At 37.4% G+C, this 23,225-nt stretch overlaps 1 protein-coding gene across 6 annotated transcripts in view; it reads left to right on the top strand.

Moving 5' to 3' along the window:
• Nucleotides 1–11,990, top strand: part of NFAT5 (nuclear factor of activated T cells 5) — a 72,124-nt gene extending 60,134 nt beyond the window's left edge. For 5 of the 6 annotated variants that reach the window (XM_004704579.2, XM_030886558.2, XM_004704580.2 and 2 more), the window contains 4 exons: nucleotides 6,231–6,379; nucleotides 7,206–9,705; nucleotides 10,350–10,593; nucleotides 10,900–11,990. In XM_004704579.2, coding sequence (XP_004704636.1) covers nucleotides 6,231–6,379; nucleotides 7,206–9,705; nucleotides 10,350–10,585 — 2,885 coding nt within the window. In that variant the 3' untranslated portion in view covers nucleotides 10,586–10,593; nucleotides 10,900–11,990. The remainder of the gene's footprint in view (nucleotides 1–6,230; nucleotides 6,380–7,205; nucleotides 9,706–10,349; nucleotides 10,594–10,899) is intronic. The other variant, XM_045293817.1, reaches the window with a different exon arrangement.
• The last annotated feature ends 11,235 nt before the right edge of the window (nucleotides 11,991–23,225 follow it).

Below are 23,225 nucleotides of genomic sequence, written 5' to 3' on the forward strand. Positions count from 1 at the left end.
AAGGTGGGGTAGAAAGGGGAACCGATTACAAGGATCTACATATATAACCCCCTCCCTGGGGGATGGACAACAGAAAAATGAGTGAAGGGAGACATCGGACAGTGTAAGATAAGACAAAATAATAATTTATAAATGATAAAGGATTCATGGGGCGGAGGGCGGGAAGGGATGGAAAAAATGAGCTGATATCAAGGGCTCAAGTAGAAAGCAAATGTTTTGGAATGATGAGGGCAAGAAATGTACAAATGTGCTTGATGGATGGATGGATGGATTGTCATAAGAGTTGTATGAGCCCCCACACCTTTTCAACCTGTGTGTATCCCAGTGCACATACTCAGATCACCATTATTGTAGAGATGTATATGTAATAGTATTTTCATCTCTTGTCTTTAGCACTCTTCCCATTATCTTCCCCTGCCTCCATCATTTTTTGATCCATATTTTAATATTAATCTGTACTTAGTTTATTTTGATTACCACATAATACTCTAGTTTATGTTCTACTTTGTGCAGACTTGTACCAACCCCATGTGACCTATTTCCCATAGGTTTCCTAAGCTGTAATTTTGAGGGCAGTGGGTAACTTTTTGTGAATCAGGTGAAGGTTTACAGAGCAGATCATAGTTTTACATTTAATGATTTATACACATTCTGATTCAGCTCATTTAATCCCCTCAGTGTACCATCTCTTATCCTACTCCCTCTCTGTTTTCTATTTTCATTCTTTCTCCTTTCCAAACCCTGAAAACTTTGTCTTTTAGTAAATGCTGCCCTTTGATCTTAAGGGTAAGGACCATAGTCTGTAGGGTCCTACCAATCTCTGTTGCACCAGGAAATATTGTCTCTTTCATAATTTTGAGTTCTGTTCCACATTTCTCTCCCCTTCTATATAGGACCTTCTAATGTTTATGGGAACCAATGGCCTGATCTTTTCTGCTGCAGAGCAACTGGTGGTTTTGAACCACTGACATTTTATTTTATTTTTTTAATCATTTTTTTAGGGGCTCATACAATTCTTTTCACAATCCATACATCAATTGTGTCCAGCACATTCGTACATATGTTGCCATCATCATTCTCAAAACACCTGCTTTCTACTTGAGCCCAGCTCATTTTTTCCCTTCCCTCCCCGCTCCCCCTTCCCCCCTGAACCCTTGATAGTTTATAAATTATTATTTTATCATATCTTACACCATCCGATGTCTCCCTCACCCACTTCTCCGCTGTCCATCTCCCAGGGAGGAGGGTATATGTAGACCTTGTCATCTGTTCCCCCTTTCTCCCTCACCTTTCCTCCACCCTCCCGATATCGCCACTCTCACCACTGGTCCTGAGGGGTTCATCTGTCCTGGATTCCCTGTATTTCCAGTTCCTATCTGTGCCAGTATACATCCTCCGGTCCAGCCTGATATGTAAGGTAGATTTGGGATCGTGATAGTTGGGGGAGGGGAGAATTCAAGAACTAGAGGGAAATTACATATTTCATCGTTGCTACACTGCACTCTGATTAGCTGTCTCTTCCCCTCCCCACAGCCCTTCTGCAAGGGGATCACTGACCTCTTATTTTCATAGTGCTTAACTACTATGTCACCAGTATAATGTACCACTTTTGGTTCTCTGTTATTTTTTACAATAGTATGTGAATGTATGATAATCTGAAAAGAAAAGGTTCAACTTTTAAACATTTAAAATAAAAATAAACAAATACAGTTACTTATCAAGAATGATCATGTTTGGGTTTTGTTTTGTTGGTTTTTTTTTTTCATTTTATTGGTGGTTCGTACAACTCTTATCACAACCCATGCATATTTTCTTTTTTGTCTATTTTTACATGAAACTCTGGATTTGATTAATAATAACATTTTTAAAGTAACCTTTCATGTACTACAGTTTTCTTATTGTTGTGTTAGGTATTTTTATAGCTACACAAAATCACTAATTAGAAATAAGGATTGTTGTTAAATGAGACATACATTAGAGTTATGCTTGGGAGTTTTGTCATATCAATCATGGATTGTAGTACACTGTTGGGGTTGATAAAGATCTAGAGAAGAAAAAAATATCAATATGACATTTTCATTTATCTTTAGTAGTATTTTATACCTCTATTTTGAAATCTGCTAGAGAATTATTAGTAAAGTTAAGAAAATGGAGCATATTTGAGAAACTTAATATCTATCCAAGAGACATTGTTAGACAATGTTAGACAATTTAGAATTGGAACATAAGAAAAACGAACCCAAATGCATATGACCATAGAGTGAACTTAGACAAAATGCTACGTACAACAGGGATGAGGTACCTTTTTTTTGTCAAGGGCCATTTGGGCATTTATTACATCATTCATGGGCCATACTGGTAAAATATTTAATTAACTCATTCTTAATGTGATGGCTGGAACTGCTTATCTTTGGTGAGGCGTATGATTTTAGCTGGTATTGATGATTTCTCAGGCCTTATGTAGTCCATGAGAAGCCGTAGTGGCCAATGAATGTACAAATGCGCTTTACACAATTGATGTATGTATGGATTGTGGTAAGAGTTGTATGAGCCCCTAATAAAATGATGAAAAAAAATAGTGGCATAATTATTACATGTTGGACTGCTTGAGCATGTTGGGCTACTAAGCACAAGGTTGGTAGTTTCAAACCACCAGTCACTCTATGGAAGAAAGATAATGGTTTCTACTCCCTTAGAGAGGTACAGTCTCAGAAACTCATGGGAACAATTTAACCTGTCCTATGAGGTCACTGTGAATCAGAATGCACTCCATGACAGTGAGTTTGGTTTTTGGATATAGCTCTTGGGCTGGATGTTCGCCACCTGTTGTTTACAGTGACAAGCATATAATTATTTGTCAGTGTTCTGCATTGGATGGGTAAGACTGTTGCTCAGCTAATTCTATGCATTGTTATTTTCCAAAATCGGGGAGAGGGGGGACTATGATGAATAAACACTATTCTCTAAATATAATTTCGGGGAAATTCTATTGTTAGAGAGCTTAAAAGAACTAAGCACTTTGAATAAACAGGTGTCTGCCAAAGATATCAACTGTGTAAAGCACATTTGTACATTCATTGCCTTCATCATTCTCAAAACATTTGCTCTCCACCTAAGCCCCTGGCATCAGCTTCTCATTTTTTCTTTACTGCCTTCTGCTTACTCTTAGCTGACTTTCAAAAGTCATCTGTCAGCATCCCTTCCTCTCACAGCATGTTCCCAGAAAGAACAGCACTCAGGCTGTCCCCTCTCCCATTAGCTTATAATATCCTCAAATTTTAGATTAGCAAAATAATGTTGGAGTATTCCCATTATCCTAGGAGTGCTGGTGGCACTGTAAGTTAAGCATTGGGCTATTAACTGCTATTAACCAGTAGGTAGGTGGTTCAAGCCTGCTGGCTTCTGTTCTACTTTGCCCTATGAAGATTGCTATGAGTTAGAATCAACTCATTGACAGTGGGTTTGAATTTTTTTGTGGCCAGTATCTTGTCTCTGTTAAAGAATGATTTTGTAATGTCAGCCTTGGAAATTCCTGGAGTTTCTGTATTTATGCTCTGGAAATTTCTTTTTGCTGCATTATTTTGTTGAATCTTTAGAAGGGAGCTGCTTGATTTGGGTTGTTTTTGTTTCTGTAACAAACTATCGGGAACCGATTACAAGGATCTACAGATAACCTCCTCCCTGGGGAATGGACAACAGAAAAGTGGGTGAAGGGAGACATCGGACAGGGCAAGATACGACAAAATAATAACTTATAAATTATCAAGGGTTCGTGAGGGAGGGGAGAGCGGGGAGGGAGGGGGGAAATGAGGAGCTGATGCCAGGGGCTTTGGTGGAGAGCAAATGTTTTGAGAATGATGAAGGCAGTGAATGTACAAATGTGCTTTACACAGTTGATTTATATATGGATTATGAAAAGAGTTGTATGGGCCCCTAATAAAATGATTTTAAAAATAAACTCTTTAATTTTAACAGAAGCTCAAATGTGCTCTTTGATAATATAGAGCTCTGTGAAGCACTAACTGTTAAAATTATGTCTTTATTTAGTATAAATTGATGTTATCTACAGTTTTTCAGTGAACTGTAATATAAATACATTTTATGTAACAAAATCTTTTAGACACCAATACGCCATTAGTAAAAAACATGTAACATCGTACTATCGAATTAACCCAAACAATCCACAACAATCTAAACTGACTATGATAAAGCTACAGTAATATTAATGCATTTGTTTCTTCAATCAACAACAATTTGTTGATCATGTGCAACAAATACACCACATGAAGTAAAATAATAGCAACAACAAAATTTATGTTTTCATGAAGCTCATTTAATGTAAAAGAACCAACCAATCCCTGTCTACCACCACCACCCAAAAAAAGAACCAGCCCACACTACAGTCTTTCAACGTGTCCTGTTAGGTGAGCTCTGTAAATGTCTGTCTCAGCCAAAATTAGATTGAGGTGAATAATACTGGTATTTTTGGAATCTATGTGAAAATCCAAAGAACTCACGTGTGAATGATTTTTTTCTCAAACTTTTTGGATAGAATAACGAAACATAGGTTATCAAAAGTTAGCTAAATACTTTTCTGTCCTCAATTTCCTTAAATTTAGGTCTCTAAAAAAAAGTAAGTTTCTACAATTGGGTATGAAGCAAGTATGAAGTGTTTTTATATCAAAAGTGTTTTTATATCAAAATATAAATCTAGCCATCCTTACATTATATGTACCATTTTAAAATCATCTTTATAGCCAGAACTTTTTGGTGTCAAATTCCATTTTTCTCCACATTGTCTCAAAGTTGTAAACTTTCAGATTAGTATTTAGCTATTAGTTAAATTCAGTAGACTGTTATTGACACTGTCAGTAGGCTCCATTAAGTTCCAGTGACAAACTCTTAAGTAGGCAAAAAAACAAAGGAGTTGATGAGGGAGAATTTGTTTGTATAGTGAAGTAGTAGAATCTGCTGTATGTTGCCTCCCAGTGAAATCTATAACTACTCAAAAGTAGACGGAGATGAGAAATACTTGCTCATTTTGCTTTTGAAATTGAATTAAAATAACCTAAAATAACCCCTAAAATTCTGAAAAAAGAATTTTAAAGCCCTATCTAACAAATGTGTTCATATATTGGCAGATTAAAGTTTTCTCTACATGTGTATTTAGAAAAGCAAAATTCATAGCTTAACTACTAAACCACCAGGAGTCATGAAATGTAGTATGGACTCCAAATTGCAATCATAATCATTAAAAAAAATTGAAAACCAGATCAGGCTTATGATAGTTACATAATCTCGTGTCACCTTTTGGATATTAAGAGTGAAGCGGCCAGTGTGGGCCGGGGAGGGAGGGCCAGGGCTACCAAAAAAAAAAAAGAGTGAAGCGGGAGAGGGTAAAGGAGGAACCATCACAAGGTTCAATTTATAGCCCCCTCTCAAAGGGTAGAAATAACAGAAATGTAGGTAAAGGGAAACAACGGATAGTGTAAGATAGGAAATAATAACAATATATAATTGATCAAGGATTCACAAGGGTGGGAATGTGGGGGAGGGAGGGGGAAAAAGAGGAGCTTATACCAAGGGCTCAATCAAGTAGAAAATGTTTTGGAAATGATGATGGCAACATATGTACAAATATGCTTGATACAATTGATGGATGGAATTTTATAAGAGCCACCAATAAAATGACTTTAAAAAGAAAGAAAAGCAAAATTTATTTGAATACCTGGTACGTTTTTCTTATCAATATATGTAAGGCTTTTTTTTAGGAAAAATATACTAGACAATCCATTGCTCCTTGAAAGGTTCTAAGGGTCCATATTTTATAGACAACCATATGGTAAGAGCAAAGTATAATAGTTGTAATTAAGTAACTTTAACTCCTGGAGATTTCTAAGATGTGCCCTAAAGCATAACCCTGGTCCTGCTGACCAGTATAATTTAAGGCACCTTTGGAGAGTCCTTGATGGGAGTATAGCTTAAAAATGAATTGCTTTAGCTTGTTAGTATTTAACCCATCTGGCCTACTATTTGGCTCATACCAGGAGTTCAGAAAGTAGTGTTGCTTCAAGAAAAAGACATTTTAATACATGAGTTTTTGGTATCTCACGCTATTATCATAGCACCAGAAAATTGACATTTAAACCATGACTCGAAGTCAACACTATAAAATGCAATAGTGGGTTGTTATTATGATTTAAACCTTGTATTTTATGTTTTTTGTGCAGCAATGAAAACTACTGGATGTAACTTGGACAAGGTAAATATTCTTCCTAATGCCCTGATCCCTCCACTCATATCAAGCACTATGATTAAGAGTGAAGATGTTACTCCAATGGAAGTAACAGCAGAAAAAAGATCTTCCCCTGTTTTTAAGGTGAGCCACGTTGACTAGTGCCCCAACTCTTAACCTCAAATGAAAATTGCCCTGTCCTGAGTAGTCTGATTTCTTTTCCTTAGTGTTTATTATGCTTTTTACTTTTCCTGTTTTTCCCCCCCATATTTGTTATGTTTGGGGTACACTTTATGAATTTTGCTTGTCAGAGTGCTTCTCCAACAAAATTACCCAGAAAGGGACTTGTAGTATACATTTTTTGACAAAGGATAAATTAATGTTAGCTAGGAAGCCCTGGAAAAAGCCCTGGTGGGTTATGTTGGGTTGCTCAGCAGTTTGAACACACGAGTTTCTCTACGTGAGAAAGATGTGGCTTTTTATGTCTATAAAAATTTACAGTCTCAGAAACCACAGGTAGTTCTATCCTGTCCTGGAGGATCACTATGAGTTGGAATCAAGTCAATGGCAGTACATTTGGTTTGGGTTATTTGAGGAGAACGTGGTGGTATAGTGGGTTATGCGTTGGGCTGCTAACCACAAGGCCAGCAGTTCAAACCTACCAGTTGTTTCATGTGAGAAAGATGAAGTTTTCTGCTCTTATAAAAGATTTATACCATCAGAAATGTTATGGAAAATTGTGTTCTCTATAACGTCATTACGAGTCAGAATCAACTCAAAAGCAGTAAGTTTTGGGCTAAATCTGTGGGGTATGGAGTAGTAATAAAAATACTAATTGGATTTTTCAGAATTGGGCACTTTTTTTCTTTCCAGGCCCTTTGCTTGTGCATTCCCCACCCCTATTGATGTTGAAGTTTCCATATGACATTATTTATATATATATTATTGGGGGGGGGTTCTTTCTTTTTAGACTACAAAGACAGTTGGATCAACTCAGCAAACATTAGAACATATTTCCAATATATCAGGAAATGGATCTTTTTCATCACCATCTTCCCACTTACCTTCTGAAAATGAACAGCAGCAACAGATTCAGCCCAAGGCATACAACCCAGAGGCCCTAACTATTCAAACACAGGATATTTCACAGTCCGCTGGTACCTTTCCAGCAGTTTCTGCCTCTAGTCAGCTGCCAAATAGTGATGCACTACTGCAGCAAGCTACACAGTTTCAGGCAAGAGAAGCTCAGTCAAGAGAGGTATTACAGCCAGATGGTACAGTGGTTAATTTGTCACAACTGACTGAAGCGTCACAGCAACAACAGGCACCACTACAAGAACAAGCACAGTCTTTACAGCAGATTTCTTCAAATATCTTTCCATCACCAAATAGTGTGAGTCAGCTGCAGAATACTATTCAGCAGTTGCAAGCCGGAAGTTTTACAGGCAGTACTACTAGTGGTAGCAGTGGAAATGTTGACTTGGTCCAACAAGTTTTAGAGGCACAACAACAATTATCTTCAGTTTTATTTTCTGCTCCAGATGGTAATGAAACTGTTCAAGAACAACTTAGCGCAGACATTTTTCAACAGGTCAGTCAGATTCAAAATAGTGTAAACCCTGGAATTTTTTCCTCAACAGAGCCAACTGTTCATACCCGAGCAGATAATTTAATACCTGGAAGAGCTGAAAGTGTTCATCCATCGACTGAAAGTTCATTATCCAATCAGCAACAGCAGCAACAGCAACAACAGCAGCAAGTGATGGAATCATCAGCTGCAATGGTGATGGAGATGCAACAGAGCATATGCCAGGCAGCAGCCCAAATTCAGTCCGAGTTATTTTCTTCACCTGCTTCAGCAAATGGAAACCTTCAACAGTCTCCAGTTTACCAGCAGACTTCTCACATGATAAATGCATTGTCTACTAATGAGGACATGCAAATGCAATGTGAATTGTTTTCTTCTCCACCTGCAGTTTCTGGAAATGAAACTTCTGCAACCACCACTCAGCAAGTTGCAACCTCTGGCACTACCATGTTTCAGACATCAAGTTCAGGTGATGGAGAAGAAACTGGAGCACAAACCAAACAGATTCAGAATAGTGTCTTTCAGACAATGGTCCAAATGCAACATAGTGGGGACAGCCAACCTCAAGTTAATCTCTTCTCATCCACAAAATCTATGATGAGTGTTCAGAATAGTGGCACCCAGCAACAAGGCAATGGATTATTTCAGCAAGGTAATGAGATGATGTCACTTCAATCTGGGAGTTTTTTGCAGCAGTCTTCTCACACACAAGCTCAACTCTTTCATCCTCAAAATCCTATTGCTGATGCTCAGAACCTTTCCCAGGAAACTCAAGGTTCTATTTTTCATAATCCAAGTACAATTGTCCACAGTCAGACTTCTACAACCTCTTCAGAACAAATGCAGCCTCCAATGTTTCACTCTCAAAGTACCATCGCCGTGCTACAAGGCTCCTCTCAAGACCAACAGTCAGCCAACCTATTTCTTTCCCAGAGTCCTATGAATAATCTCCAGACTAACACAGTAGCTCAAGAAGAACAGTTATCATTTTTTGCAACACAGAACTCAATTTCTCCACTTCAGCCAACATCGAACTCTGAACAACAAACTACTTTCCCACAGCAAGCACCTATATCACACATCCAGAGCTCGATGCTTTCCCAAGAACAGGCACAACCATCTCAGCAAGGTTTATTTCAGTCTCAAGTATCTCTGGGATCCCTTCCACCAAATCCTATGCCCCAAAACCAACAAGGAACAATCTTCCAGTCACAGCACTCACTGGTTGCCATTCAAAGTAACTCCCCATCCCAGGAGCAGCAGCAGCAGCAGCAGCAGCAACAGCAGCAGCAGCAGCAGCAACAGCAGCAACAGCAGCAGAACATTTTATTCAGTAATCAGAATACCATGGCAACAATGGCATCTCAAAAGCCACCACCACCAAACATGATTTTCAACCCAAATCAAAATCCAATGGCTAGTCAGGAGCAACAGAGCCAGTCAATTTTTCATCAACAAAATAATATGGCACCAATGAATCAAGAGCAACAGCCCATGCAATTTCAGAATCAGCCCACAGTTTCCTCACTTCAAAACCCAGGTTCTGCTCAGTCTGAATCACCACAGGCGTCTTTGTTCCATACATCTCCTCAGATTCAATTGGTCCAAGGGTCACCTAGTTCTCAAGAGCAGCAAGTTACACTCTTCCTCTCTCCAGCATCTATGTCTGCTTTGCAGACCAGTATAAACCAGCAAGACATGCAACAGTCTCCACTTTATTCCCCTCAGAACAACATGCCTGGGATTCAAGGAGCCACATCTTCACCTCAGCCACAGGCTGCTTTATTTCACAACACTGCAGGAGGCACAATGAACCAACTACAAAATTCTCCTGGCTCATCTCAGCAGACTTCTGGAATGTTCTTATTTGGCATTCAAAATAGTAAGAAACTCTAACTTGTCATTACTTATCTGTTAGTTGGTTGAAATAGTCAAATGTTTGTTTTTTTTTACAAATGGTATTAAAAAGAAGCTAAGCTTATTTTTAAGACACAGATTGGAGTTAGAATCAGGTTCAAGCATCAGTTCTACCACTTAGAGACAGTGAGAGATCTTGGACAAGCTTTTGACTTTTAAGAGACTTGATTTCTGAATCTAATATGGTGATAATAGTACATACTTAACAAGAATATTGGGAGGATTCAGTGTGGCCTCCTGGCAGCACAGTAATTAAAACCTAGGCTAGTTAAGGTTTAGCCATTTTACCCACCTGTGGATAAGGGACAAGGGAAAAGGCCTGACCATCTGCTCCATAAAGATAACCTGTTGTCGTTGAGTCAATTTTGAAACCTAACGATGCTATAGGACAGAGTAGAACCACTTAAGAGTTTTCAAGACTAAAATATTTATGGGAAAGAACCCTGGTGATGGCTGCAATTCAAACCCACCAGCTGGTCCAAGGGGTCGGGTACCTCACTTTTAGACATAGACTAGGTGAACCCAGTAAGGAATTTCAGCAAATAATACTTTTCACAAATCTTAGCAAACAGTAATCAGGGAGCTTTTGTATTTTAAATGTCTCTGCAGACTGTAGTCAGCTTTTAACCACCGGACCAGCTGCATTGCCAGATCAGTTGATGGCTATAAGTCAGCCAGGCCAACCACAAAATGAGACCCAGCCACCTGTGACATCACTTCTTTCTCAGCAAATGACAGAGAATTCTCCACTGGCATCTTCTATAAACACCAGTCAGAATATCGAAAAGATTGATTTGCTTGTTTCATTGCAAAACCAAGGGAACAACTTGACTGGCTCTTTTTAACTGGATACGTAAGTATTGTATTTGACCTTCTCTTTTATTGAAAAGCATCAATAATTTTTATTCTTCTTAAGCTCCTCTGTCTTGAACTAAGGCTTTTTCTAAAGGTAATGCTTTTTTAGAAATTACTCTGAATGCTTGTTTGTTGTTGCTTTGTTAATATTGGGCATTCCTGTAGCTCTAAGACTGCCTTGGAAAGACAGAACATCTGATAAATGTGCAAAGTATGTTTCCTTTGTCCTGTAGAAAAGTTAGTGGCAGACTAGATACAAGGTATCTCTTACAGAACTGAGCTTTTCCAATTTTTTCTCTTTCAGAAATTCCAAGAAAAATGAAAATGTCTTGGATATCCTGATTCCATGAGGATTATAGAGTTGTTACTTTCAAAACAAAACATGAAAAACAGTGTTTGAGTAAATGAATACGTTTTACTCTTGACTGCAAAAGAGCACACTTCTGCTCCCTATTGCAAATTAGCCACCAATGTTAACATCATCATATTTTATATTCTTAATAACAGTGGTGACTGAGAATCTAGTTGAGTTTTACCTGACAGAATTCATTATTGCTGTTTTCCTAGGCACTACTTCTGTAAAAAATACAGTTTAAATTTAAGACTGGAAGATTCAGTCATTATTGGTATTAGAGAATAATTCTGTGACCATGTTTACTTTTGTTCTCTTTTCACTTCTTTCTTGTGTTCGTCAGCTGATGACTTTGAAAAAGTAAGGTTCACATACTAAAAAAGCTGTGATTTTTCCAGTTAAAAAACACAGCTATTGGCCAAAGTGAAGGAACTTTTTTTTTTTTAAGTCTGTGGAGAAACCGAAGGGGTAACATCCTGACAATTATGCTATGTAAAGGACTTCACAGAGGAAGAATCATTTGTATTTCACACAACACAAAGGCAGACAGTACAGATATCAAGCTGGGAACAGCTGGAATGCCATTGATTTTATTTTTCAGGGAGTTATTAAGTTCTCTGTTTGTACTATGGGATTTAGCCATAACTGTGCATAGAAAAGTAATTATGCCCTATACAACATTGAAGAGAATAACCTGGGAAATTATGCTCTAATAGCTTCTACAGAGTTTAAACTGACAGTGGTTTTTACCTGTTTTCCTCTTAGCTGTCTTAGACCAGTAGTCCCTTTTTATAGTCTTACATATTCTTACTCTCTCATTTTATTTTAGGTAATTATTAATAAAGAACTTGCTTTATGACCCTGTAGCAACTTAAGGGGAACAGGCTACTTTGACCTAAGGGTGACCTAACAACTCCTGCAGCACCAGTGCAGGGCAGTGAATGCCCTTTCAGAAATTGAATGGGATTTGATTCCTGAGAAACGGCTTCTTTTTTTTTTTTTTTTCCTTTTGTCAATGAACGGTGCTGTTCTGAAATCTTTAAAAAAAAAAAAAAAAAAATTTCCCTCTAACAGGAAACAGTATAATTTTAATTAAAAACAAAACTAAAATTTCTTGAAATATCACTTCTCCCTGAGCTGCAGTGAGTGTAGTTCACGTGTCACCTCAGTGCTTTATGGTTTGAAGTGGCTGCTTCTCTAATGGGTCCCACAAGCCTTTACAGGGTCGTATCATTTTACTTAAAATGAAGAATTGACTTTTGTTACATCTATAAAAGAGTAAAATAAACACTCCAGAACTTGCAGTTGTAGCATTAGTTAATACAGTTTTGGGTGTTCTTGCCACCCATGGGATGCCTGCTTTGCACTACAATCTGTTGTCTGGACACGTGCTTCTTATTTCCTTTTGGCATGTAGAAAGCTGTGTCAAATACAATTTAAGGCCAAATTGTATGTGGCTTCTATGTGTTGACAAAATGCTTTGGTGTTTTTGTCCATTTAATTTTTTAACTATATAAAAAATCGCCTGTTAATTGTTTGTTGAAGGCTACTTTACTGTCTTTTGTCTTTTTTCTGTTTATCGAATTATGTGACATTGTGGTGTTGGTTTTGTTTATATAGCCAGGTCCCCCACCCCTACCCCTTTGTTGTGACGGTCTTTTAGTTCTTTTTGCTCTTCTTATAACTTGTTTTTTGTCTTTATTTTCATATATTCTTCCCTCCGCCCCAGTCTTTTCTTCCTTTCTCTCTCTGATTGAGAGGCATTGGATTACGTTTTCAGTAGTACAGGCTTCTTGCCGATATGAAGGGAACTTTCAGAAAGAGACCTACTCTGGGTCATTTAATTTTGAATACAGTTTTCAATCGTTCAAGTTTTGGATGGTTTATATCTAATGTGTGTTTCATTTTTTTGGAAAGCTATATTTTGTATTTAGGAAATGGTATACTATTTTGCTATGTGTACTGAGTGAGTACATTGGCATAAATATAGAAATTTATATATATATACGTATATATAAACTATTCTTTTTTTTGCCACACATTTTTGTGGTAAATTTGTGAGTTTGTCCGATGTTCTACCACAACGTGGCATCTGCTAACAGTGAGGGTGGGGTGGGGTTTGTTATGTCTTTATTGAATATTTAAGTATCTTTTGAAACAAATGACCTTTTCATCTGTGGCCATTCCATCAGGCAGTACCTTAATGTTATTAGTGGGTTAAAGGCAGCTTACTGTGTGTTTGCTGGGTCCCTCACTCAGCAAAATGTTAACGTAAGGAAACCCATGTAGGCAGTTGTGTCAAATGGTGTTTCACAAGAATGAGCCATTAAGTCTTTGCTCACTATATATTTAATATTTTATTATTGTTGTTATTGTTATTATTAATTGGCTTTCTGTATTCTATGCTTTTATTTATAAAGACACTAAAAACCCATGTTTGTAATTTTAATAACATTTTCCCCATATTGTGATATCCAGAGCTACTTTATAAATTCTCCGAACCAAAGGCATTGTCCTCAATATATCTCTTCCTCTCCTTATCAGAAAAAAATTGCCCGGTATAGTTCAGGTTATAAGAAGGATCAGCCATACAATCCAGTGCTTCAATTTTAAAATGGAAATTTCTGCCTTTAGAAGGTTGATTGTGATTTCCTAAAGAAGACCACCTAGCAGGTATAAAAATAAAGAAGAAATTAAACGCCATAAAGTTATTTCGGAGTTATCAATTTTTTTCCAGCAAGATTACATAGGAGATTTGGGGGAGTCTATTTGTTATACTGTGGTATGAAAGCACTGGTGGCAGGAAAACTGGCTTGTGTGCTGACTTCTGTTGTATTTTAGCAAGAAGTTTATTGTTGTGCAATGTTAATTGCCGATATCAAGTCACCAGGGACCAATTTTTTTGTTTTATAATATCTAAGTTTAGAACAGAACATACACCTGAACTGTAGTGGTTTGGTTGGGTGGCAGCAAAAAACACATTTTAATTTTCATCAATTTTGTGCTTATTTAGACAAGGGCTGTGTTATGTGACCATATTCTTGTTCAATAATGATGGATTTTTTTTTTAAGCATTGTTATTGTTTCTTGCCCCTAAAGGTCAATCAATGTTAAGTACAGTTTTCTGAAAATAAGACTTGGTTACAAAAATATTTGTCTTCTTATTGAAGAGTTAGCTCAGTGGTTGATGTTTGTGCTAAAAATGCAATTTACAGATTACTGTTACAAAATATAGATACATATTGGAAAGACTCAGTTTATTAGATTTGTTTCATGGCAGAAGGACCTAAATATACTGTGAACCACATTTTATTTCCTTAAATTGTTAAATTCAATTGTTCTTGCTTTCCACAGCTCATATTAATACTTGGAGCTTATCTGTGTGTGTGTGTGTGTGTGTGTACTTTATTCTTTATTGTCATTCCATTATCTATCCACATCAACACGGAGGAAATAACTAGAAGTCAGATTTTGCTTCTGAGCTTTATCATGTTAACTTTTTAATTAAAGTATCATTAGAGAAACAGATAAACCCATGCAAATCTGTTTCAGGCAGTCTCCCTACAACAGGTCTGTAAAGGGCTTTGTTAATTATAGAAGCCATGTTACTGAAGGGTCTTTTTTTCCTTCCTTTTTCCATCCTTTCTCCATCCCTCATAATATTGTTTATGATATAGTTAGAAAGTGATATTGAAGCCATGACAGGTGTTTTCTTTGAAAAAGTGACGTGCGAAAGACATCAACAAATAGGCCAGAATTAACTGCTTTTCTAGTTAAAGCCTCAAATTCAACATGGTTTATAAAATCAAATATCTTAAGATTTTTTTCTTTTTTTCTAGTAAAAATTCTTTCCTAGTGATTTATTTCCCAATAGATTTTTTTAAATCTATTTAATTGAAAATTATATGGTACTTATTAGCTTAAATCAAGTTTACAACCGTGGGATTTATTTTACTAATTTTTGATTACCTAGAGGGAATTCATGAAAAAGAGACTGGATGGTTCAGATTTCCTAGAGAAATAGTTCACATGTATAACTTAAAAAGTGCACTAGTAGAGTCATAGCAAGTATTTAAATATTTTCTCCTCCACTTATTTGTCACTACAGCTAAATTGCAGAGATAATGTTCATAATGCAGTAAGAACCAGAAGAATAGTAAAAATATCATTTGTGAGTTGTCCTACTGCTCTACTTCTTATTTTCATAGCTTCACCTACTAAATAAAATCCTTTCTTTATTCCACTTTGTTTTTTTCCAAATGTTTGTATTCATTTTATATCTAGATTAATTAATTATGGAAAAGTGCCTTTTTACCTTGATAGTGCCCCATTCTTAAAACTTTGTCTTTTCATTATTGCCAGACTGCATCAATGGTGTTCCCTACTCCCAACTCTCAGATTTGTCATGCAGCCATTCTTTCCTTTATTTCTTAGTCATAATAGGAAATAGCATCGGAAGTGTGACTCCCATAGACTGAACACGGGAAAATTGAGCCATTAGAGTGGTTCCTCTGAGAGAGAGTAAGTAAAAAATTACAGATTTGTACTGTTTAGAGGTATTTAGTTGAACTAGATAGTAGTTGTCTCTATTTTGACTGACAAGGGATAGGTCTTAAGTCAGTGTTAGTAAGTGTGTATTGGCTGTGTGATGCCAGGCACATACTGTAAATAGTGAAATTTCAGGAAGGAAGTGTTTTAAGCATTTGCTCTGATCTTAATGAGGTGGATGAAATATTCACTAAAACATAGCTTGGGTAAAAGCCTGGTAAAAGAAAAAATTTTAAACTAAGTAGCCCAAGTAATTCATAAAAATGTACTTTTTGCCCATCAGAACCTCTGTTAACAATCTGTATAGGAAAAATGGTGTTAAAGGAAGTGCGGAAGAAGTTGACATCTGAAGCCCTCCAGGATTAAGTTACAAGTCCTTTCTACAGATTGAGTGTCCCTCTGGCCTTTTGATAACTTTGACCAGGTCCCCATTTCCTTACTTCTTCAGGCAGTGCCTGAAGAAAAAGCTACCAGCAACAGGTCTGGATGGTAGTATCTTTAGGATAGAGTTGCTTTTTCCATCGTGGCACTGAAATTAAGCCTACCTTTATGCAATACAGGCACTTTAATCATTCCAAAGAATCTAAGAATGCTATATAGTGATGATTCCTTTTAATACATACATCTTGGTGATTTAGAATAATACTCCCCCCCCCTTTTTTTTTATAGCCAATGTGGTATTATTGTTAGAAGCTGATAAGTCAAATCTGACTCTTGGAAACCCTATATAATTGACTATCAAGGAAAATTATTACACTTCAAATAATTTTAGAAAAATTTAAATTATCATCTGGCTAATTTATATGTTTGATAGTTAATTAAAACCAACCTGCTAATATATTTTCTGTATCATGTACATAAGAATATCATAGTTTTCTACATTAATATTACGTGTAAATCAGTGGTTCTCAGAGTGGGGTCCTCAGCCCACTAGCCAGTATCAATATCACCTGGGGATGAATTAGAAATGCAGGTACTTGGCCTTATCCTGGTCAAGCTGGACCTGAAACTCTAGTGGAGCCCAAGCAATCTGTTTTAATAGAACGTCCAGGTGTTTCTGCTGCATGCTAAAGTTTGAGAACCGTTGGTGTAAACTATATATATAGAAACATCTAGAAGGTGTCCCCCTCCCCATACAGTATATTTATACATTGCATTATTATATAACTCAGCATAACCTGTTTATCCATAATCATTTGTTGGCAATAATTTATTTCTGTACTGCCTGTAGAAAGGTAGTGTAGTTTATGTATATAGTCTGTTGATATTAAGTTAACTTGGTTTGGTATTTTTCTACACTTACTAAAAGTTTACATTAAATGACTGATTGAAATATATAGGTGCAATGTTGTATATTTCTTTTAATTGTTAAGACATTTAAGTAGCTAATGTAATGGATGGGTGCTAAAGTCTCCTATTTATCCATAAACTGAGTTTATTGTGGGCTTTCTTTTCATTGCCCCTTATTTTACCAGCAGACCACAACTTTACTCTGGCTAGACCAGCTCGCATAACAAACTATTTGTCATTTACCATATTTACATTTGTATCTGAGATTGCAAGATGGCTGACCAGATCAACATAGCACCTTATTTAATTTTTTTTCAAATAAAACATCTTTAGAAGTAGATTGCTTTGTATATGAATGCATTCTGTAGGAATATTATGCTTCAGACAAAAGCTGTTTACTAAAAACAAGATAATGCACTATGTAATTTGGGCGTTCATTTTTCCCTTCTTAATTGTGTGCATTATGGTCAGTGTAAACAAACTATAAGATAAATCAATTTGTTCATTTTAGTCTCCCTGTGTGAACTCAGCTTCCATTATTGTCCTCATCCTCGCACTGTTTACAAATCACCAGTTCAGTTAATTAACTCGTGAAAAAAAATTCACATTCCAGATTAAAAATAGCTATGTATTCACCTTACAAAACTCAACACTGCTATCTTTACTTAAGGATAGCATTAAGAATGTAAGTGGCTTACTCTACAAACTTTGGTGCTGGGAGATGCTCTAGTTACATTCCTCCTTTCTTGTCCCCTTTCCCACTTACTCACTTTATTGCCTCCTTTATTCCTGGACAGAAAGCATCTAACCAGAGATTAATTCAACTTCAACAGCCCCATTTATAACCTTACATCTTGATCATCCCAGCTCTCTCATTCTTTTCCAGAAGTCATTTGACTGGTTTGAAATACTTTGTAAGGATTGCTGCTGCTGCTGCTGCTGCTGCTTTTTTAAAAATCATTTTATTGGGGGAAGGATTGCTTCTTATTATTTTAGCTAATGAATCTCAGGACAACACACACATACACATACACACACACACACACACACATACATATACACAGAGAATCTCAGTTGTTTGAAAATGAATTTGGAATCAGACTTTTCTTTCTTTTTTTTTTTCTTTTTTTTTTTTTCAGACTTTTTTTTCTAACAGAGAACTGCCCTGCACTTAAGTATTGGTGACTTTAGTAGCTACAGATTCCATTGGACTTGAGCTAATTTCTTTTGTTCTAATGAATGTATCTGTTCACCTTGTACCCTTAATACTAGTTGATAAGCTCCAAGTAGTTGCTACTTTTTTGACAACTTTTACTGAGTTTAATTCACTTCTTTTACTCAGTTATGTAATAAATTTACTAAAAATATTTCATGAACCTTTTCTCAAGTGGTTTAGATACAATTCTGCCATTAAATTTATTTTTCAATTTAGTTGAATTTGCTTGAGCACTCTGATCAACCACTGAACTGCCTTTCTCCATTGCCCTGCAGTGACGTAAGGGTTATATTTTTGTGTATATATCTGGCTTTGGTAGTTGGGATTTCAGAGCACTGATATGATGTTTCCAGTTTGTTCTCTGGGGGAATTTTATTTGCATCTATGTTTTTAGCTATCTGTGATAACTTGTTAAATATTAAAAAGATATTTTGCTTCTATTGGAACATTTGTATACTCGCAACTATATTTCTGTAAACAGCTGCAGTCAAAAATAAAACATTGAAAGTTTTCACTTTGCACCGAGTTAGGTGTTTTTTCCCATCAGACTTTGGGAGTGATTTTGTGTTTTTATCAGTTTTGAGCAACATGATTATGTGACTGAGATTATAAAATCATTAGGAAAGCGGTACATAATTTAGTTGAATTTAATGATTGCAGACAGTGCATCAGTAAACACTATTTTAAACATGAGAAGGCTTTTAAAGTTCCTTTATCTTTTAGTCTTTTTTTATTTCATGAACTCTTTTTATTAAAAGATCATTTTATTGGGGGCTCTTACAGCCCATAACAATCCACACATCAATTGTATCAAGCATATTTGTACATATGTTACCATCATTATTTTCTAGACATCTTGTTATTGAGCCCTTGATTTCAGCTTTTTTTTCCCCTCCCTCCCCTGCCCTCCTACCTTTATGGACCCCTGTTAAATTATAAATTATTATTATTTTCACGTCTTAAACCAACTCCTGTCTCCCTTCCCCTATGGTTTCTGTTGTTCATCCTCCTGGAGGGAGGTGGTAGTGGTTATGTGTCAATCATTGCAGTCGGTTCCCCCTTTTCATGAACTTTTTGAAGTCTCCTCAAATAGGTATTCATTTTTTTAATGTACATTAGAAAAATATATGCCTACCTATCATACTATTAGGGGGAAAGTCAAATGCTTTGAACATTAACACAGGTACATAGATAACAATACGTAGCTATCATGACTATCATTAAGAAACACTTTTGTAGTATTATTTGATCAAATTTAAACAATTCTGTTGATTATTTTAAAAAGTGACCGAATTTTTAATAGACCCAAATGGATACATTTCAGAGTTGTCACTTTGAGGAGGAAAAGTTTTCATGTATTTTAACAAACTCATTGTTCTCCTTGGGCACTTACTGACTTCACTGAATGGAACAACAATAATCAAATGAAATTTATCTATTTATTTATTTTTAAACGTTGTATTAGGGGCTCATACAACTGTTATCGCAATCCATACACACATCAATTGTGTAAAGCGCATTTGTACATCATTCTCAAAACATTTTCTCTCCACTTAAACCCCCGACATTAGGTCCTCATTTTTCCCCTCCCTCCCCGCTTCCCCCTCCCTCATGAGCCCTTGATAGTTTATAAATTGGTATTTTGTCATATCTTGCCCTGTCCGACATCTCCCTTCACCCACTTTTCTGTTGTCCGTCCCCCAGGGAGGAGGTCACACACAGTTCCTTGTAATCGGTTCCCTCTTTCCTACCCATTCTCCCTTTACCCTCCCTGTTTCGCCACTCACACCACTGGTCCTGTAGGGCTCATCCACCCTGGATTCCCTGGATTTTCAGTTCCTATCTGTACCAGTGTACCTCCTCTGGTCTAGCCAGACTTGCAAGGTCGAATTCAAGTCATGGTAGTGGGAGCGGGGTCAAATGAAATTTAATAGTTATAAATCATTATCTTTCAATTCTATTTTTACACAAACTTTTCAAAACTCCATGTTAGTGTTACTACTCTGGACACTCTCCTGCTTCTCTTCTTGTACACTGGATCATTGCACTTTTCTCAAGGATATGTTCGTTTTATTGTATAAACTCGATAAAAAACCTTTTCTCTACAACCATTCCAATGAACCCTTGGTCATCATTGTACTACAATAGCTCTTGGCAAAGTCATCAGTGGCCACCATACTGTCAAGTCCAATAGTCTATTCTCAGTCCTCCTCTTAACTTGGTTTCTCAGTATTTGGCACCCTGGATCACTCCTTGGAGCACTGTCTTCACTTGTCTTTCAGGACAGAGATGTGACCCCACTCACCATGGCTTCTGCTTCACTGGCCACTCCTTTTCATTCTCTTATGCTCCTTACCCTGGAAAGCTCCGGAGCTTGATCATCAGTTCTGTCCTCTATTGCTTAAGGCAAAATACCCTTTCGTCAGATTACATCAGAGAATCAGAATCTATTTTCCCATTCAGTATGAAGCAGCCCAGTTAGATTAACTTTCAAGCAAAGTTCCATAATTTGTTACTCGGTCCTTAGATCCTAACTCCGTAGAATCCTCTTGCCTAAATGCCTCTAAGTGCTAAGTTCACTGAAACCAGCGACTTAGGAGTCTGTGTTACAGAAATTAATTTTTATTGACTTGGAAATTTTCTAGAAATGTACACAGAATTGGATGACCAAGTTAACCTAGTGGTGCCGAGTTAATTTAGACTCATAGCAACCCTGTAGGACAGACTACAACTGCCCATGGGGTTTCAAAGGCTGTAGAGCAGACTGCCTCTTCATCTCTCCACTCTTAGCCCTCACCACTCCAAAGCACTCCCACAAGGGGGCTTCAAAGAGTTCATGGAAATATTCCATATTTTTTGTTTCATTTTTTGGTTAGCCGCTTAGGGCCTTTACTGTGCCACCAGAGCCTCCAGTGACAGTGAAGGCCACAGAAAATACTGAGAGAAAATGCTGATCCAGTAATAGTCAGCTGTTAAGAGGAGGCCATCCAGGATTTCCTTGCCAGGGGAAGTTTGCATTGTTCCTCTTTCAAGGCACCACAAGAGGGCGTGATGTTAACAGATTTTACTTGAATTAGAGTCCAATTATTAGACCAACAAAGGAAAGAAATTCTAACATTATGCCAAACTGTAGATCAGAATTAATGCAAGTCTAAACTTCAGTTTGTGTGTGTGTGTGTTATTGTTTGTAGCGAACTTGTGTCTCATAAGACTCCCAAGTCCATTTCAGTTTCACTTTCGTCCTTTTTTTTTTTTTTCCTCCTTTTTTCTTTAAGCCACTCAGACCAGTCTAAACTTCAATTTTATCCCCAAAATCATTGGACTAAAGCCATCACTGAAAGGACAGTTGTACATTTAGCCACAGTACAGAAAATGGCCTTCCAGAATTTATAGATGGCAAGCACTTTTTGTAGAAGGCCTACTATAAACCTATAGTTATTGTAAAACATGTAAAATTATTTAGTAGTAGGGAGAGGGATGCTAGTAAAATTATTTCTATGCTTTCACCACTCCAAAGCAATATCACAAGGGGGCTTCAAAGAGTTCATGGAAATATAATGTATTTTTCATTTCATTTTCCCCACAAAACTTTTTAGACTCCTGGTAAATTATAGTAAAAGGTATTATAAAGTGATTGTGGAACTTTTTAATGAATTATTGGTAAGAACCGTGTCATTGTCTTTACATCTTTTTGAAGCTTTTTATTCTGAACAGTTTTTTAATTACTTTATTGGGGGCTCAACACTATACATAAGTCCATTGTGACAAGCACATTTATACATATGTTGCCATCATTTTCAAAGCATTTTCTTTCTACTTCAGCCCTTGGTATCAGCTCATTTCCCCTCCTCCGCCACCCTCCCTCTCTCATGAACCCTTGATAACTTATACTTTTTTTTTCCATGTCTTATGCCCACCTTCACCTGTCTCCCTTCACCCATTTTTCTGTTGTCCATCCCCCTGGGAGAGGGTTATATGTAGATCATTGTGATTGATTCCTCTTTTCTCCCCCTACCTTCTCCATCCCATCCTGGTATGGCTACTCTCATTGTATGCTCTGCGGGGTTTATCTGTCCTGGATTCCTTGTTTCCAGCTCTTACCTGTACCAGTGTGCTTGCTCTTGTTTGCTGGATTTGCAAGGTAGAATTAGGGGCATGATAGTGGGGAGGAGGAAGTGTTAAAGAACTAGGGGAAAGTTGCATGTTTCATTGGTGCTATACTGCACCCTGACTGGCTGTCTCTTCCTTATGACAGTTCTGTAAGGGGATATCCAATTGTCTACAGATGGGCTTTGGGTCTCTACGCTCCCCATCATTCACACTGATAAGATTTTTTGTTCTGGGTCTTTGATGCCTGATAACTGATCCCATTGACACCTCATGATCAAACAAGCCTGGTGCGCTTCTTCCATGTGGACCTTGTTGCTTCTCTGCTAGATGGCTGCTTGTTTATCTTCAAGCCTTTAAGACTCCTGACGATATATCTTTTTTTTTTCTAATCATTTTTTCCAAACTTTGTACTTTTATTAAAAAATGCTTTTATTGGGGACTCTTACATCTCATCACAATCCATACATTCCTCCAGTATGTCAAGCACATTTGCACATATGCCGCCATAATCATTTTCAAAGCATTCTCTTCCTACTTGAGCCCCTGATAGCTGCTCCCCATTTTTTCCCCTCCCGTCCTCCCTTATGAACCCCTGATAAGTTATATACCATTTTTTCCATATCTTACATCGTTCTCTGTTGCCCCTCACCCACCTTTCCACTATTGGTCCCCCTCGGAGGGGCTTCTTGGTCGATCTTTGTGATCAGTTCCTCCCTCCCCCAATCCTCCTGGGATCCCCACTCTCCTCGTTGGCCCTGAGGTCCCCATCTATCCTGGATCCCCCATGCTGCAGGCTCTCATCTGTAGCAGTGTGCATGCTCCAGTCAATCCGATTTGTAAGGTAGAGTCGAGGTCATGATAGTGAGGTGGAGGAAGCACCAAAGAACTAGAGGAATGTTGTGTGTCTCATCTGTGCTATACTGCACCCTGACTGGCTCATCTCTTCCCTCAACCCCTCTGTGAGGGGCTGTCCAATTGTATACAGATGGGCATTGGGTGTCCACTACATGCTCACACACACACACCCCATTCACCTTGGTTATGGTTTTGTTCTGGGTCTTAGATGCCTGATACCTGATCCCATCAACACCCCATGATCACACAGGCTGGTGTG

The sequence above is a fragment of the Echinops telfairi genome, unplaced genomic scaffold (genome assembly GCF_000313985.2).
Source record: "Echinops telfairi isolate 266 unplaced genomic scaffold, ASM31398v2 ScPeMD7_2291;HRSCAF=2852, whole genome shotgun sequence".
In the NCBI taxonomy this organism is placed as follows: Eukaryota; Metazoa; Chordata; class Mammalia; order Afrosoricida; family Tenrecidae; genus Echinops; species Echinops telfairi.